General features: G+C 48.2%; 1 protein-coding gene and 1 non-coding gene across 2 annotated transcripts in view; both read left to right on the top strand.

Annotated features, from left to right (window-relative positions):
• The window catches only part of Snx6 (sorting nexin 6), a 46800-nt gene extending 40389 nt beyond the window's left edge, over nt 1–6411 (top strand). The window contains exons 13-14 of the mRNA XM_021655232.2: nt 127–212; nt 5725–6411. Coding sequence (XP_021510907.1) covers nt 127–212; nt 5725–5778 — 140 coding nt within the window. The 3' untranslated portion in view covers nt 5779–6411. The remainder of the gene's footprint in view (nt 1–126; nt 213–5724) is intronic.
• Nucleotides 6412–18305: 11894 nt separating this feature from the next.
• Nucleotides 18306–18469, top strand: LOC132655652 (U1 spliceosomal RNA). The gene has a single exon (XR_009593442.1). It is a non-coding gene; the product is annotated as a U1 spliceosomal RNA (small nuclear RNA).
• Nucleotides 18470–19036: the final 567 nt, after the last annotated feature.

The raw sequence follows: 19036 nt of genomic DNA, 5'->3' as shown, positions 1-19036 counted from the left end.
TCTGAGGCAGGTTACCACAAGGATAGGTATATCCAGGCAGTAACCAGATCTTGAGGGCCAGTAATTAGCATAAAAATACAAGCATCAGACCAATCCCCAACATAATTGTCTTGTTTGTGTTTACAGAGCTGATAGATTTTAAGACCCGAAGAGTTGCTGCGTTCAGAAAAAATTTAGTGGAACTCGCAGAACTAGAGCTGAAGCATGCAAAGGTAGTGCCATTAAATACTTGATCATTTCAATTTTAAATCTAGTCAGCTAAATAGTAGATGCTAATTTTTTGATCAACCTCCTTCAGGAGCTTGACACAACTGTCCTTGGTTTATTTGGATGTTTTCTTTTACACTTGTATGCCTGTACACACGTGTGTGCGTGTGGAGGTCAGAGGAACACCCTTTTTGGTTTTACTGCTCCTCTTGTACAATTTCCAGATAGAACTGAGGGCACAGTCTTAGGCAGCAAGTGCTCTTACTTGATTGGCCCTCTCACTGGTCCTTATTTGGGATTTTTTGTTTTCACTACTAGAATTGTATATAGGCATCTGTGCAAGCTAGTGCATTGTCGCGGAGCTGCATTCCCATCCTGCGGGAATGGGAATTGGGTTGTTTATTTGTTGTTGTTGAAGCAGCTGCTAAACTGCTTCAGTAGGGCTCTGCTAAAGCTCAGTAGGTAGACCAGCTGGCCTTGAACTCAGTGATCTTCTTGCCTCAGCCTCTACTTGGGAGGTTGTTCTGGCCTGCACACATGTATACAGAAAATAATGTTAAAAAAATACTGCCTGTTGTTTGCCAGTTGTGTTAGTGCATGAAGGTGTTACTTTATGTTTCTTAAACCTATCCCTTCCTTCTTCACCCGAATCCTTTCCAACACACCAACACCAGGTAGAAGAGAAAGAAGGTTAGTGGGGAGAGGGAGTAGTTTTCCCTAGCTACTTCCTGGGGCTTAGGGTCATCAGATTCCTTGGAGCAAGTCCAGTCCTCTTTTCAGGAGGTCACAATGCATCCACAGCAGCTGGGAACTGCAGGAGGAAGCAGCAGCCGCTGCCTTCTGCTTCGGAGCCCCCATTTCTCTCTCGGCCGTGGCCTTTATTCCCTGTCAGAGTCCTCAGAATTAAACTGTCTGCAGCTGGCAAAGAGCCCCTCAGAGCTGGCAGGAGGCAAATGTTGCTGCTGTGGACAGTCTGAGTCAGCCCCACATCCCACACCTGGGACCAAAACAAAACCGAGCTTACATATCATAAACCAAACTTCCACAAGTGCTTACTTGCAGGATACACTTGAAAAGAGGCAAAGGCAGGGTCACAAGTTCAAGGCCAGCCTACAGTTAAGAGCACTTGCTGCTTCTGGTGGACTCAATCTCAGCACCTGCCTCAGGTGGCTCATAATCATCCTAGCTCCACATCCAGAGATCAGACATCGTTTTTACTTCCAAAAGTACCTGAGTGTATGTGGTATACACACACAAAAATGAAATCAGTCATCAACAATTCCTTTCAGTGAGTGAATGGATGAATTATAGTGTGTTCATACACCAGATATTATTTGGTGGTAAGCAAATTAAAACAAAAACAAAAAAACAAGCAAGTCCTAGCAGAGCATGAAAAGTGTTTTTTGTTTTGTTTTTTTCTCTCCAGACAGGGTTTTTTAATGTAGCCTTAACTATTCTGGAAGTAGCTGTGTAGACCAGGCTGGCCTCGAATTCACAGAGATCTGCCTGTCTCTCCCTCCAGAGTGATGGCATTAAAGGTGTGCAACACTGATGCCCAGCAAAATCATTTTTTTCATTACTTATTTTTCTTGCAGGTATGTTGGTGTCTGCCTACAAGTATGGCTGTGTGGGATCCTCTAGAACTGGAGTTACAGTTTTGAGCTGCAATGTGGGTGCTAGGAATTGAACCCAGGTCCTCTGGAAGAGCAGTTAGTGCTCTCAATCACTGAGCCATTTCTCCAGGCCTGATGATTATCTTTTAAACTCCGTCAGTGTGTGCTGGAGAGATGCTCAGCAGGCTAAGAGCACTTGTTCTTGTAGAGGGGATGGGTGTGGTTCCAAGTTACACACAAGGTGGTTTGCAACTCAGTTCCAGGTTATCACATGCCCCTCCTGGCACTTGCAGGTACCAGGCATTCATGTAGTACACATACATACATGCATACAAAAACAAATATACCTAAAATAAATCTTAAGAGGGCTGGAGAGATGGCTCAAAGGTTAAGAGCAGTGGGTGCTCTTCCAAAAGTCCTGAGTTCAATTCCCAGCAACCACATGGTGGCAGTCATCTGTAATGGGGTCTGGTGACCTCTTCTGGTGTGCTGGTGTACATGTAGGCAGAACACTGTGTACATAATCAATAAGTAAATCTTTAAAAAAATTAAGAAATCTTTTGATCCATGCATGGTTCTTGTTTGAATGTACAGTTATTATGATGGCTGACGAATGTTGGTCTCCATTTTCCTTTTCTGTGATCAACTCCAGAACTTTGCATATGCTAGGGAAGTAATCAGCACTCTCTGCCTTTGAGACAAAATCTCCCAAAGCTCACTCTGTAACCCAGACTTGGTTTAAACTCATGGCAATCCTTCTGTCCTGAGTTCTGGGGTTACTAGAGTGTGTTCCTATGCACAGCTCTATCTGTGTGTGTTGTGTGGTTTGAATAAGGACCACATTGCCAGTTGGTGGTACACTCCGTTAATCCCAGCACTCGAAAGGAGAAACAGGCTGAGCTCTGAATTTGAGGTTGGCTGGTCTACACTACAGAGTGAGTTCCAGGACAGCCAGGGCTACACAGAGAAGCCCTGTCTTGAAAAACCAAAACTAAAAATGAAAAAGGAATGCCCCCCATAGGCTCATATATTTGAATGCATAGCCACCAGAGAGTGGAACTCTTTGATAGGACTGGAAGGATTAGGAGCTGTGGCCTTGACACTGGAGGTGGGCTTGACATTTCAAAAGCTCAAGCCACCCCCAGGCTGTCCCTGAGCCTGTGGATGGGGATGTGAAGGTCTCAGAAACTGTCCTCTGCCATGCTTCTCACCATGATCACAGACTGCCCTCTGAAACTGTAAGCCAGCCTCCCCGACCCCCTTAAATGCTGCTTTGTAAGAAGTGCCCTGAGCAGGGCGTGTTAGCACATGCCTTTAGTCCCAGCACTTGGGAGGCAGAGACAGGCGGAGCTCTGTGAGTTCCAGGACAGCCTGTTCTACAGAGCAAGTTCCAGGATAGCCAGGGCCATCCTGGGAAACCGTGTCTTGAAAAATCAAAAAGGAAACAAGAGTTGCCTTGGTTATGGTGTCTCCTCACAGAACTAGAACTGCAAAAAAGACTTGAGACACGGCGCAATAAGGATAAACTTCCCATGGGGTGTAGAGGCTTATGCCAGTCACCGTGGCCCTTGGGACTGTGACGCAGGAGATTATGAGGCCATGCTGCGCTACCTAACAAAACCCTGCCATTTAAACCTGAGGAGCAGAGAGTGGGGGCAGGGAAGGAGGGTGGAGGAGCATCTGCTTCACAAGCCTGATGACCCGAGTCCAGCGCCTGGAACCCAGAAGAAACGCTGAACGTGGAGGAAGCATCTGTAACCCCAGACGGGAGTCAGCTGGGTCTCTGCTGCTGTGAGGAAGCCCCGTGGCCATGGCGGCTCTTGTGGAGGAGCACGGTCAAGTGGGGCTGTGCCCAGGTTCAGAGGTTTATTTAACAAGTCCACTGTCATTACAGTGGGAAGCATGCTGGCATGCAGAGACATGGCTCTAGAGAGGTAACGGAGAGTTCTACCTCTGGATTGGCAGGCAGCAGGAGAAGAAGTAGCCATCGGGCCTGGCTTGGGCATTTAGAACCCCAAAGCCCACCCTCAGTGACATACTTCCTCCAGCAAGGCCTCACCTCCTCATGCCTCTCCCTAAGTAATCAAATATGAGTCTCCTGGGGCCATTCTTATTCAGACCACCCCAGAGGGTGTGAGGGAGTTGAGATAGGATGTCTCTCTGTAGCCTTGGCTGTTCTGGAATTCACAGAGACCCACCTGCCTCTGCCTCCCAAGTGCAGGGATTAGAGGTGTGAGCCACCAGGCCCTGCTCATGTAACATCTCTCTTAAGCTCTTTTTTTGTAAGGATTTATTTACTTATTATTTATACAGTGTCTTGCCTGCATGTATGTCTGCAGGCCAGAAGAGGGCATGAAATCTCATTACAGATGGTTGTGAGCCACCATGTGGCTGATGGGAATTGAACTCAGCCATCTCTCCAACCCATCTTCCTAACCTTTGAAGCTAGTTCAACTGTTCTACAAATGGCTACCTGCATGGCAATTCTGTAGAATAGATCTGCGTACAGTGCTAGCATTTTTATTTTAAAAATAATTAGTTTAGAAGCTGGAGGGATGGCTCTGTGGTTAAGAGCACTGGCTGCTCTTTCAGAGGACCCGGGTTCCCAGCACCCACATGACAGCTCACAACTGTCTGTAACTCCAGAGGATCTGACAACCTCACACCTATGCACATAAAACTAAATACATTATTTTAAAACATGATAGTTTACCTGCCGGTCACACAACCAGAAATGAGGTTCACTAGTTAACCTTGGACACAGAAGTCTTATTGGACCCTTGTCAAACGTGTCCAGCATGTGGAGAGATGAGAGCACTGGCCGCTCCTGAGAGAACCAGAGTTCTTCAGTCCCAGCAACCACTTGGTGACTAACCTGCCAGTGATTCCAGTTCTGGGGATTCTGACGTCCTATCCAACTAATAGGTGCCAGGCACATGGGCAGAGCACACTCACGCACACAAAAAGTTTTTTTAATTGTTTTTTAAGGGGCTGGAGAGATGGCTCAGAGATTAATAGCACTGGCTGCTCTTCCAAAGGTCCTGAGTTTGAGAGACCAAAAGATAAAAAAAACTAGGTGGGTGGAGAAGTCCAGTAATGCCCTGAGGGGAAGGACTGCCTTACTGCATTCTTTCCCCATCCACTAGAGATACAGTTGCTAGGAAACTGGCCCATCCCCCTAGGGAGGGACACCTGGTCATTATGGTCTGGGGACCTTCCTATAGCCAATCAATTCAAAATGTAGCATCTTGACCAATAGATGCTTGCCAGACAGGAATCACCCCTGCCTTGGGCATGCTGGGATGGACCAGAATCTTTAAATCACCCAACTAACCTGAGCACAGCGAGCTCAGCTCCCACCGCTCCGGCAGTGGGGGGGTGTGGGCCCAAGCTGCAGCTTGTAATTTACAATAAAAAGAACCTCATGTATTTACAGTGGAGTCTGTTTATTCCTGGTCTTTTGGGGTTCATGAACTGGGCAGAACAAGTTCAGTTCCCCGAAACCACATGGTGCCTCACAACCTTGTATAATGAGATCTGGTGCCCTCTTCTTGTGTGCAGGTGTACATGCAGGCAGGACACTGTATATGTAATAAATCTTAATTTTTTTTTTAAGTCAAACCATCTAAATCATTGATCCCGGTCTAGGTCGAAATCTCTTTAGTGAACAAGTTGGTACTTTGTGTCTTTAAACTGTGAGAGAAATGCTTCTAGACTTCTGGCATCTAAATAATATTTCTCTATCTTTTCCTTGCTTGTATGGGGCCCCTCAGGGCAGCAGGCAGGCAAATGGTGTGCCCAGACATACACAGCAAATAACAGTTTAAAAAAAATTACAAACAACAACTCTTTTCAAGCTGTCAGGACTAAAGAGACTGATGATTGACTGTGTTTCCGACTCTAGGGCAATCTCCAGCTGCTGCAGAACTGCCTTGCGGTTTTAAACGGGGACACATAGGCCCCGCTCGCCTTCTGTCGAAAAGGGCTGCCTTCAACTCTGGTTTGCTTTCCTGATGACGTCCGTCCGGCATCTTAAGCTCACTGGGAACAGCAGACACCGCAGGCCGATGCATTGCTCTTCTTCTGAGAGACAGTGGCGCGGCGGGGCTCAGCGGCCCGCGCCTGACCTTCCAAGAAGCCCAAAGTTCAACCCTCTCTCTCCTCTAAGTAGCCTGTCTTAACTGCGTTTGTTCCTACGTGGCGATTTTCTGGCTGCCAGCCTTATTTACCTAGGAACCACTTGTCCAGTTTGACCTTCTCAGAGTATGTCGTTCACACAAGATAAAGGTTGCCTTTCTGGATTGTTTTCTTCTTTTTGAAGCGCCCTGTGTTCTTTCATGTATCCGTGTAAGCATCTTAATAGACTTACTTTGAATTAACGAACGTAGACGTTTTGGGTCAGAGTTTGTGTAAGCTTTGTAAGTGTGCTCTCTGAAGAGAAGCGGATGCGTTAGGATGTTTGCCTTAAACTTGTGGACTAAACCGATATTGTAACCGCCCAGGGCCACCGGGGCGTTTTAACTCCGCGCTCCCTGTATCACTCTGGAACTCGGGGTAGCGATAATAAATCTACTCCAGTATTAGCTCTACAGTGCAGGTCTGCTTTCTGATCTTTGCCCTGCCCGCTGTGTCTTGAGATGAACCCAGCGCACAGAGCGTGTTCCGGCAGCGCGGCCTGCTCTTCTGCGCTGCACTGTGGGGGAGCTGGACAGGGGCATCTTGGCTCCCGGGATCCCGTCCCCAGCTCAGCCCGTCAACCCTGAGACGTTTGTCCACCCAGCCCGCGTCTTTCTAAACCCCGGAGCTCCGGCCGGGTCAGCCGGGACCGGGTTCCTAGTTTGTTCACATTTCTCCACACCATCCTGGAGACTGCGGTCCGGTCCGCCTCACAGGCAGTTGCCATGGCCCCCACCCAGCCTCCCCCGGGGCCTGTTCCCTCGCCTCCCTCGTCCCTGTGCTGGTGAGTGCGCTCTCTGACTGACCTGGTCGGGTTTCCTGTTGTTGGCGGAGAGGTCCTTTCGTCCTTGGTGTGCGTGACCTTCGTGGGCAGAAACACACCCAGGCGGTGTCCACCGTGGGCGAGTGCAGGACCAAGAGCCCTTGCCTGTGGGGTCGGGTCTGGCCCTCCCCAGCTGCCCTCGTGGCCTCAGTCTGCTTTGGGCAAGATGCTCTTGGCCTTTGCCTCAGGCCTCTGCTGGACAGGACTCGTCGACCTCCCTCACAGGGGTGCTGTGAGGATCCACCAATGTTGGTGCCACGCTTTGGAAAGGTGAAAGTGCTGCGTCAACGCTGAGAGATAGGAGGGGACAGAATGCACGATGCTTCTCTTGCCCGTGTTTGTTGTTGTTCTAAAGCGGACAGTGTGTTTTTTATTAATGTTACATTGTGAAAAAACGTACTAGGTTTTTACTTTTGCTCTGCCGTGTAGGAGTGCTTTTGCCTGCCCATCTGTGTGCTACATGTGTGCCGTGCGTGAGAAGGACAGGAGGGGGGTGCTGCCGAGGAGGACATAGGATTCCCCGGACCCGGCACCTCACTGTGGATACGGGGAAAGGAATGCGGGTCCTAGGGAAGAGCAGCCTCCATCACCAAACAGCTCTCCAACACCCGAGTTCTCCTTTCTTTTTTGTTTTGTTTTTAATTTTTTATTTTTATTAATTACAGTTTATTCACTTTGTGTTCCCCCTGTAGCTCCCTCTCCCCTCCCAACCCCACCCTCCCTTCCTCTTTCCCACCTATGCTCCTCTCCCAGTCCACTGATAGGGGAGGTCCTCTGCCCCTTCCCTCTGATCCTAAGATGATCATCCTAGGATGAGATCCTATTAGGTCTCATCAGGACTGGCTGCATTATCTTCCTCTGTGGCCTGGTAAGGCTGCTCCCCACTTCAGCAGGAGCTGATCATAGAGCCAGCCCCTGAGATCATGTCAGAGACAGTTCCTGTTCCCATTACTATGGAACCCACATGGACACTGCATTGCCATGGGCTACATCTGTGCAGGGGTTCTAGGTTATCTCCATGCATGGTCCTTGGTTGGAGTATCACTTTCAGAAAAGACCCCTGTGTTCAGAATTTTTGGCTCTGTTGCTCTCCTCGTGGAGCTTCTGTCCTCTCCAGGTCTTACTATCTCCCACTTCTTTCATAAGATTCCCTGCACTCTGCCGAAAGTTTGACTATGAGTTTCAGCATCTGCCTCGATACCCTGCAGGGTAGAGTCTTTCAGAGGCCTCTGTGGTAGGCTCCTGTTTTGTTCCCTGTTTTTTCCCTCCTCCGATGTCCATCCTCTTTGCCTTTCTGAATGGGGATTGAGCATCTTAGCCAGAGTCCTCTTTCTTGATTAGCTTCCTTAGGTGTACAGACTTTAGTATGTTTATCCTGTATTATATGTCTAATATACACTTAAGAGTGAGTATATACCCTGTGTGTCTTTCTGCTTCTGGGATACCTCACTCAGGATGATCTTTTCTAGATCCCACCATTTACCTACAGATGTCATGATTTCCTTGTTTTTTATTGCTGAGTAGTATTCCATTGTATACATGTACCACAATTTCTGTATCCATTCCTCAACTGAGGGGCATCTGGGCTGTTTCCAACTTCTGGCTATTACAAATAAAGCTGCTACAAACACGGTTGAGCAAATGTCCTTGTACACTTGTGGGTCTTTTGGATATATGCCTAGGAATGGTATAGCTGGATCTTGAGGAAGCGCTATTCCTAATTGTCTGAGAAAGCACCAGATCAATTTCCAAAGTGGTTGTACAAGTTTATATTCCCACTAGCAGTGGAGAAGGGGTCCCCTTTCTCAACAACCTCTCCAGCATGTGTTGTCACTTGAGTTTTTTATCTTAGCCATTCTGATGGGTGTAAGGTGAAATCTCAGGGTCATTTTGATTTGCACCTCTCTGATGACTAAAAGAATTCTCTGTTTAACTCCGTGCCCCATTTTTTAATTGGATTACTTGATTTGTTGCTGTTTAACTTCTTGAGTTCTTTATATATTCTGGATATTAGCCCTCTGTAAGATATAGGGTTGGTGAAGATCCTTTCCCAATCTCTTGGCAGTCGTTTTATTTTGACGACAGGGTCCTTTGCTTTACAGAAGCTTTTCAGTTTCATGGGGTCCCGTTTATTGATTGTTGCTCTTAGAGCCTAGCTGTCTCCTGTGTCAATGAGTTCAAGGTTCTTTCCCACTTTTTCTTCTAACAGGTTTAGTGTGTCTGGTTTTGTATTGATGTCTTTGATCCACTTGGAGTTTAGTTTTGTGCAGGGTGGTAAGTATGGATCTGTTTGCATTTTTTTACATGGAGACATCCAATTAGACCAGCACCATTTGTTGAAGATGCTATCTTCTTTCCATTGTATGGTTTTGGCATCTTTGTCAAAAATCAGGTGTCCATAAGTGTGTGGATTTATTTCAGGGTCTTCTATTCGATTCCATTGATCCACCAGTTGGTTTCTATGCTAGTACCATGCAGTTTTTAGTATTGTTGGTCTATAGTACAGCTTGAGATCAGGGATGCCAATACCTCCAGAAGATCTTTTATTGTAGATTGTTTTAGCAATTCTGGGTTTCTTGTTATTCCATATAAAGTTGAGAATTTTTCTTTCAAAGTCTGTAAAGAATTGTGTTAGTATTTGGGTGGGAATTACATTGAATCTGTAGATTGCTTTTGGTAAGATGGCCATTTTTACTATGTTAATCCTGCCAAGCCATGAGCATGGGAGATCATTCCATATTCTGATATCAGAGACTGGAAATTTTTTTCATACAAGTCTTTGACTTGCTTGGTTAGAGTCACACCAAGGTACTTTATGTCCTTTGTGGCTATTGTGAAGGGTGGTGCTTTCCTAATTTCTTTCTCAGCCCTTTTGTCTTTTGTATACAGGAGGGCTACTGATTTTTTTTGAGTTAATTTTGTATCCAGCCACTTTGCTGAAGGTGTTTATCACATGTAGGAGTTCCCTGGTAGAATTTTTGGGGTCACTCAGGTATACTATTATATCATCTCCAAATAGTGATACTTGACTTCTTCCTTTCTAATTTGTATTCCCTTCATCTCCTTGAATTGTCTTATTGCTCTAGCAAGGACTTCAAGAGCTATGTTGAAGAGATATGGAGAGAGTGGGCACTCTTGCCTTGTCCCTGATCTCAGTGAGATTGTTTTAAGTTTCTCTCCATTTAGTTTGATATTGGCTATAGGTTTGCTGTATATTGCCTTTACTATGTTTAGGTATGTGCCTTGTATCCCTGATCTCTCCAAGATTTTAACCATGAATGGATGTTGGATTTTGTCAAATGCTTTTTTAGCATCTAAAGAGATTATCATGTGTTTTTGTTTTTTTCTTTCAGTTTGTTTATATGGTGGATCACATTGATGGATTTCCAAATATTGAACCACCTCTGTGTACGTGGGATGAAGCCTACTTGGTCATAGTGGATGATATCTTTGATGTGTTCTTGTATTTGGTTTACAAGTATTTTGTTGAGTATTTTTGCATCAATGTTCATAAGGGAGATTGGCCTGAAATTTTCTTTCTTTGTTGGGTCTTTGTGAGGTTTAGGTACCAAGGTGACTGTGGCTTCATAGAATGAATTTGGTAATGTTCCTTCTGTTTCTATTTTGTGGAATGGTTTGAAGAGTATTGGTGTTAGCTCTTCTTTGAAGGCCTGGTAGAATTCTGTGCTGAAACCTTATGGCCCTGGGCTTTTTTTGGATGGGAGACTTTTGATGACCACTTGTATTTCCTTAGGGGATATAGGACTATTTTACCTGGTCTTGATTCACCTTTGGAAATTGGAATAGATCATGAAAATTGTCCATTTCATTTAGATTTTAAAATTTGTGGCATATACTTTTGAAGCAAGACCTAATGATTGTTTGGATTTCGTCATTGTCTGTCGTTTTGTCCCCCTTTTCATTTCTGATTTTGTTAATTTGGATAGTGTCTCTCTGCCTTTTAGTTAGTTTGGCTAAGGGTTTATGTTGTTGATTTTCTCAAAGAACCCGCTCTTGGTTTCATTGATTCTTTGAATTCCTTTATTTGTTTCTAATTTATTGATTTCAGCCCTGAGTTCAATTATTTCCAGCCATCTACTCTTCTTTGGTGTGTTTGCTTCTTTTTTTTTCTAGGGCTTTCAGGTGAGCCATTAAGTTGCTTGAATGCGCTGTCTTGAATTTCTTCTTGAAGACACTTAATGCTTTGAATGTTCCTCTTAGCACTGCTTTCATCGTGTCCCACAAGTTTGGGTATGTTGTGTCTTCATTTTCATTGAATTCTAGGAAGACTTTGATTTTTTTTTCTTTATTTCTTCTCGGACCCAGCTGTCACTGAATAGTGAGTTGTTCAGTTTCCGTGTGTGTAGGCTTTTTGCTATTTCTGTTGTTGTTGAGGTCCAGCTTTAGTCCATGGTGATCAGATAGGATATAAGGGATTATTTCAATCTTCTTGTATCTGTTGAGGCTCGCTTTGTGAGAAGGAGAAGGTTCCATGAGGCGCTGAGAAGAAGGCAAGTTCTTTTGTGTTTGGGTGAGAGAGTCTGTAGATCTCTGTTAGGTCCATTTTATTAATGGCCTCTGTTAGAGTTATTGTTTGTTTAACTTCTGTTTTTTTGACCTGTTTGTTGACCTGTCCTTTGTTGAGAGTGGGGTGTTGAAGTCTCCCACTATTAATGTGTGGGGATCTATATGTGGTTTAAATTTTATCAATGTTTCTTTTACAAATGTGGTGCCTTTGTATTTGGGGCATAGATGTTCAGGATTGTGATGTCTTCCTGGTGAAATTTTCCCTTGGTGAGTAAGAAGTGTCCTTCCCCATCTCTTTTTATTAATTTTGGTTGAAAGTATTTTATTAGCTATTAGAATGGATACTCCAGTTTGCATCTTGGGTTCATTTGCTTGGAACTGTTTTCCAGACCTTTACTCTCAGGTAATAGCTATCTTTGTGATTTATGTGTGTTTTCTTGTATGCAACAGATTGTTGTGTCTTGTTTACGCATCCATTCTGTTAGTCTGTGTCTTTATTGGAGAATTGAGTCCATTGATGTTGAGAGAGATTAATGACCAGTGGCTGTTAGATCCTTTGATTTTGATGTTGGCTGTGGTAGTGTTTGTGTGCTTGGCTACTTTTTGTTTTGCTGTAGTGAGGTTATTTATTTCCTGTGTTTTCTTGAAAGTAGTTTTCTTGGGTTGTATTTTTCCTTCTAGTATCTTCTGAAAGGCCGGATGTGTGTGTGGGTATTGTTGAAATTTTTGTCGTTGAAAATCTTGTTTTCTCCATCTATGAGGACTGAGAGTTTTGCTGGGTATACTAGTTTGGGCTGACATCTGTATTCTCTTGGGCTCTGCATGATATCCGTCTAGGCCCTTCTGGCATTCATAGTTTCTGTTCAGAAGTCAGGTGTGATTCTAATGGGTTTGCCATTATATGTTTCTTGGCCTTTTTCCCTTGCAGCTTTTAGTATTTTTAATTTGTTCTGTACACTTACTGTTTTGATTATGTGGCAGGAGGATTTCTTTTCTGGTCTAATTTATTAGGTGTTCTGTAGGCCTCTTGTATGCTTATAGGCAAGTACAGAGAAAAATCCTGCCAGGGACTGACCCAGTCGGGTCCCACAACCGCGGGAGAATCAGGGTTTTGTATATTCAGGAAGGCACGGTTTCGGCGATTGACAGACACGACACCGCTTTGAATCTGCTGCGATTTACTGAAGTCAAGCTAATAATTTTATAGTGATTACATAAACACTTTAAAGTAGGCATACTTCCCGGAACATTTAGATTTTTACCAAGAATACAAAGTTTACATTTTAACTCAAAAGTGTAGCCAGACAGAACAGTGCCCACCAGAAATCTTGGCCTAGGAATTTTTTGATCAAAGCAAACAAAGGACAAAAAACCTCACACTCATGGCTATTCATGCAAGTTCATTATTACTAACTAGTGAAGGGAAAAGTTGGCTGTTACAGTCCTCCGAGCAAAGTCAGATACCTGCCAAAATCTTTCTCTGCATTGAAGTCTAAATACACCTTTTCTAACCATCCTCCCATCTGTCTTGCTAAAGATTTACGATCCTCGTTAGAGATAAGGCACCAAGGGGGATGCGCTCGAGCCAGTCTATCCATAAAACTCATAGTATAATATAAAACCTTCTGACCTCCCATCTTCCCGCTTCATCATAAACACCTGTGTATGGTAATGTTCTGTAGTAGTTCTGTACTTTCCCTAAAGGAGGAGCCCACTATTTCCCCCTAATCTTGTAATGCTTCCTGCCATGAATGACTGCATTGGGAATACCCAGAGCATTTATCTTGACAGATCCTGATAAACTATTTTTCTTAGAAAAACCTAAAGCTCTTGCTCTTTTACTACCTATAATGTCTGGATTTTCCACAGGCAATTCCTAATACTGAATCTGATTCATTACTTCTCCTAAAATTTTATTTTTCTTCCACTCTATTTTTGCTAAAGCTTTTAATAATCTATCAGAAATGTGTTTCCTTGAATAGTTAATTGTGCTGTTCCAAGAATCAGAGAAACAACAAAAAGCTCATTAATCCAACCCCGCAACTGAGGAAACATAGGAATCTCGGAGTACGTCTATTTGGCTTAGGTGGCCAAGGGACGAGCACTTTGCCAGAGACCTCCAGGGAGCTTATTCTGGAGGGAAATGTATCTCCTGTCTAGCAGCACGACCATTGTCATGCTACACAGACAACACTGGAGTTGCTGTGGCAAAATCCTGTCTCAAAAAAAAAAAAAAAAAGAAAAGAAAGAAAGAAACATGGGTTATGGGAGTTGGTGGCACAGGCCTGTAATCCCAACACTGGGGAGGCACAGGCAGGCAGATCTCTGTGAGTTCATGACCAGCTTGGTCTATATAGCTAGTTCCAGGACAGCCAGGGAAACCCTGTCCAGCAAAAGAGCAACAGCAGAAGGAAAACCCAGAGAGACCGGGCGTGGTGGCACACCTCTCTAATCCCAGCGGCAGCAGGTGGATCTCTGAGTTTGATGCAGCCTGGTCTACACAGGAAGCTCCAGGCCAGCCAGGGGCTGCAAGATGTCACACCCCTACCTTGTAGGAGCTAGCTTTTCAAACGCTACTTTATTTGGGGGTTCCTTAAAGCTTGTACCTCCCTTCCAAGCCCACCCCCCAAGGAGAAAGAAGGTTGGAGGGAAGGGGGACATAGTCCTCTTCTTCCTGCTGGGTAGGATCCTAGGAGTCTTTGGGGGCAAGACCAGTGTCATGGTCAGGAAATCCCGAAGTCCAGGTGACCAGCAAGCCAGCAAAGGCAGCAAGCAGTCCGCGCTCTTCCTCTGGGCTATTCTATCCGTAGCCCTCAAAGTCCTAGAATTCAGCTCATCCCAGCTGGCAAAGACCACACCCCTGCACTAGGCAATAATCAGCTGTGAAGAGACTAAAAATCCCCCACTTGGGATCACAAAAATATGTTTACATAGCATAAGCCAAAACCTCCACAACACCACCCCGAACCCTGTTCCTCCCGAAAGTGTTTGGGGGTGTCAGGGTGGCTCCCTGGGTAAGGGTTGCTGCTACCAAGCCTGACCTGGGTTTGAGCCCCAGACCCCCTGGAGTGGAGGCAGAGAACCAAGTCCCAGAAGTCAGCCTCAGCCCTGGACACACAGACACACACGAGTGCTGTGCATACCATGTGTGCACACGTGCACAGGAGAGGGTTTCATGAAGGGAAGCAAGGCAGAAAGAATACACCTAAGTGCGTGGCTCCGCCTGGGGCCTACCCAGGAAGGCTGGTTTATGCTTGGAGGACAGGTCAGTGGCCAGCTCTGCTAGTCCCTGTCAACACCACTCTGGGTTCGCTGCTGCTGAGGGGTAGAGGGAACGTCCACCCATCCTCCCGGGCGTGTAGGGGAGGTGGCACCAGCAGTTGCCGTAAGCATGTAGGTTCCAAGCCCAGAAGCAGCTTCACCTCCCCTGTGGGAGGCACAAGGACATGAAGCCCAGCAGGCAGAGCCATGGGAAAGGCGGGAGTTAAGAGGTGTTTGGTGGCCAGTGTGAGGAGGGGCCTGAGCTGCAACTGGAGAGAAAGGGACAAACCTGCTGAAGGGACCCGTGTAGGCTCAAGACACCCCCTGGTGGCCGAGTTCTCAGCACAAAGGAGACTGTTTGCCCCAGAGGGACAGAGGAAAGGGGGTAACAGACAAGGAGAGGAGATAGAGGACAAGGGGGAAAGGAACAAAGGGGGGGCATGTGTCCTGGTGGGGAGCAGGGGTGGGTTCCACCAAGGACAGAGAGGAGAGGGATTAGGCCACAGGCAGATGGCAGTTCATAAAGGCCAAAGGGGGAACCCTGTGTTTAATTTTGATTAGACATGTCAATTAGGGCGGTCAAAGAGGGGTTTGGATTGCTGGACTTCAGGACTTTGCCAGCTGGGCCCTGGTGGTCAGCCTTGGGAGGAGGAAGTGACCAAAGAGAGGAGCAGACCTTGGTGGCTAGCTTTAGGAACGTGATCTAAGGGCGTTTTAGCAAGGCAGAGGGGAGGGGGCAGAAGGGCAAGGACTGCAGGAGCCCTGCTCGACATGCTCAGGCTGGCGAGAGTCCCTTCACCTGCTGACGTCTTTGGCCAGCGAGGCTGCAAGGCTGGTGGACTGGAACACGCTGCAGAAAGGGGTCCAGGCGTCCGCAGCAGCTGGATTTTTAAAAGCAACACCACTGGGTAACTGACTCCTCTTTCAGCCTGCCCTGCTGTGGCAGAGGACCAGGGCGGGTTGTCAGCACCCACTTTAGGCAGCTCACAGCGGCCTGTGACTCCAGCTCCAGGACAGGGGACACCCCTCGGGCGACACTCATAGACGTTGCTGTGCAGCCTTTTCTCAAAGATTGAACCGTCTTAAGCCAGCAGGAACACAACTGCAAACAGCTTCAGGAAGTCCCTGAAACTGACCAGCTCCACCAGGCCCTTTCCTGCCAGGAGTAAACAGTGAAGGCCGCTGAGAGTCCCTCTCAGAGCAGCTGTGAGGAGGCTGCCTCCAGAGCCCAGACTGCTGGGAGCTACCCTTACTTGTCCCTCCCCCATTTCGCTGGCACAGCCAAACTAGGTTCACACCCCCAAGCTTGCAGAGCCGTCTCCTGCCTGGGCCCTTGAAACATTTTCCTAATTGTCTGTTAACTGGTTAACTTGCTGTTGCCTTAACCGAGGCACCTACATTGTGAAACCATAATGCCTGCAAAGCCCTCGCTTACCACAGACACATGGTCCACTTCTTCCGTTTTCACCTTGAGCTCCAGACCAAATGTCTGGGAGGGTAAATTAAAGACCTTGGATTCCGGACCAAATGTCTTGGAAAACCGCTAAAGCCCTCGTGGCTACGTGTCCTGGATCAGGACCAGCCTCCAACAGAAACTCCCTGTTCAACCCATCCTGGTAAAATTTGATCAGATGACCCTGACACTCACTAAGGCTTTATCACCTTCGGGTTTCCGCCTTTAACTATGCAAGACAGCTTCCCCTTCAGGACGCACATCTGTGCAGAGCTGCTTGTTTGCCAGCCTGCTTTGTTCTTGCGTTCTCAGAGAAAAACATGTTTTCACCCAGGCCTTCACCTGGAGACAGGGGATAGGCAGGATGTTTGCCAAGTTCCTTCCCTTTAGTTTCTGTGAGGATCACACAGGAGGTCGCGGTAAACAAGTCTGACTCCTCCGTGAACCCCTTCGCTCTGACTAAAGAAGGGAGCTGTGGATCAGTCTCCACCGGCAGCCCCCGGAACTGATCTCTTGTAGCGTGTGTGTTCTTTTTCATCTTCTGTCACGCCTCAGTCTGCACTCAAGAACGGTTGGACCCCGGTGGTAGGCTGAGGCGCAGTTCAGACCCCCGAACTGGCTGCCTCCCTGGAGCTCAGAAGAGAAAGCTTGCACATTAAGCTTCTGTGTGTGAAGGGAGTTTTGCTCGGCTCCACCGGGAACCAGCAGAGCAAGCTGCCAAGGAGCCTCAGAGAGCGAGCAGGAGGGTGTGTGGGAGGTGAGGCTCAGCTGAGCCAGCTGCAGGCGACACTCCATCCTGCTGGGGCCGGTGCGGGGGTGCAGGGGCTCCAGGTCCCCACCCCTGTGAGGCTCCGTGATGCAGCGCCTGGGAGTCCTCCCTGGGCCCCCAGTAACCCTCACCTCGTCCGTACTCCCGTAAGGACGCCCGATGAACCGGCTGCGTCGCCGAGTGGACTTCGGTGGTCTCGGGCTTGGGTCTGCTGTGGCCCTGTCTGGGGTGCGTGGACCTGTGTCGTGTCTCCCCAGGGCGAGTGTCACAACGACGCATGATCAAAAGGCCAAACCCAGAAACCGTTCGGTGGAGGTGAGCCGCGATCGTGGACCCAGTGTTGGGGTGACGCGAGTCCCCCACAGCCACCTTTCGCCTTTGAAAGGCGGAGTGAAGAGCGCTCTGCTGGGGTTCACCCCTGACTGAGGGTAACTAAAAAGGAACCCGACAGGAAGGTGGCTGTCTCCTCCCCGGACTCTCGGGAGAACTTTGGGGCGCTGTAAACCAGCCCACCTTCACGGTGGTCGGGGCACCACACCGGAGCAGGGGCTTTGGTGTTTTGCTCACATGTAAAGTTGCAGGCAGTTGCCATATGGGTGACAGGGAATTGAAGCCAGGTCCTCTGGAAGAGGGGCCAGTGCTCTTAACCTCTGAGCCATCTCTCCATCCCCGGGGCTTTGGCTTTTCTTTCCCGGCAGGAAACCGGTCTCCCCGGGACGGGAGACTGTAACGGGTCAGAGCTGTGTCGAGGGCCCGGCGGAAGGTGTTTTACTGAGGGGGTGCACGGGGTGTCGGTACTCCAGACCAGACCCGGGGTCTGCTGACTGGAAAGCAAAGCAACGGTCCTAGGGCCCCTACAGACCCCACAGGACCCCACCGAGGCCGAGAGAGCCCAGCCAGCCGCGCAGGCTGGTGTGTGTGTCGGGTGGACGCGAGCGCGAGTCCTCGGAGAGGAAGGCGCCTCAGCTGAGGGGGTTCCTGCGCGAGACCCGGAGGTCGGCTACGGAGGCCCCGCGCTGTGGGCTGCTCCCGGGACGGAGGTCCAGGGGCTTCGGAAACGTTGGCATCCACGACGCCCGGGCGTGTTCTCCCCAGCCGTGGGAGACGGCTCCCAGGCGGGACGAGAAGTCTAGTCGTGCAGGCCGCAGAGCGCGCGCCAGGCCAGGCCGGGGGAGAGCCTGCGGGTCTAGAGAGAGGAGAGCCAGGAGGGAAAGGAGGGGAAAGCGGAAGCCGGACGGGAAAGGCTGTGGGCGGGGCTATGCAGATGAGGCCCCGCGCGGAGGCTGCCGGTCCCGCGGATCCCGAGGGCGGCGTCGCGCGTGGCGATCATGGGCGTGAGGCGCGCGTGTGTCGGGCGCGGGGCAAGCGTGGCGGGCGCGTGTGGAGGGGCGCGGGCGGGGCGGCGGCCCCGGGTGTGGGCGTTAGTTGAAAGGGAGCGGCGGTCGGGGGAGGGCGGTCGGGGCGGGCGTGGAACTCATACTTACCTGGCAGGGGAGATACCATGATCACGAAGGTGGTTTTCCCAGGGCGAGGCTTATCCATTGCACTCCGGATGTGCTGACCCCTGCGATTTCCCCAAATGCGGGAAACTCGACTGCATAATTTGTGGTAGTGGGGGACTGCGTTCGCGCTCTCCCCTGTGTGCGCTGGTCAAAGACAGAACTTTCTTTTTAACCGAGGCTTCCCACGGAAACTACACTTTGTTTTCTACCCGATTTCTTTCTGTGCTGGACTGAACGTGCTGTAATAAGCCTTTTTCTGCCCCTACTTGACAGGAGACAGACATGGTTGTTGTAGTTTAGTCAATGTCATTAGATTGCTTTTTGGGAAGAGTCTTGGTAAGAGTAGCGCCTGCAATACATTCTGTGCTGCTTAAATGATCATGCTGTCAAATTGCCTTCAAAGTGTTTAAATTCTCTGAGCGGTAATCCCAGCAATCAGGAGGCTATGAGTTCCAGGACAGTCAGGGCAGGAAAACCTTGTTTTTACATACATATATAACACATACACACACACTGGGATTTGTGTTACGTTCAACTGCAACACAAGCTGGAATCACTGGAATGGGTCCCGGGTCCAGCAGGAGCCCTGCCTCAGGAAATGAGTGGAGACAGCTAGGGGGCTAACCCTATTGCAACCTTTAACTTCTGTCCACCCTGCAAACACATATATGTGTAATTGCACACGTGTGTGTCCACACATGTGGG

Source organism: Meriones unguiculatus, chromosome 7 (assembly GCF_030254825.1).
Source record: "Meriones unguiculatus strain TT.TT164.6M chromosome 7, Bangor_MerUng_6.1, whole genome shotgun sequence".
In the NCBI taxonomy this organism is placed as follows: Eukaryota; Metazoa; Chordata; class Mammalia; order Rodentia; family Muridae; genus Meriones; species Meriones unguiculatus.
Note: the sequence above shows the minus strand (reverse complement) of the source record. Positions and strands in the feature narration are given on the sequence as shown.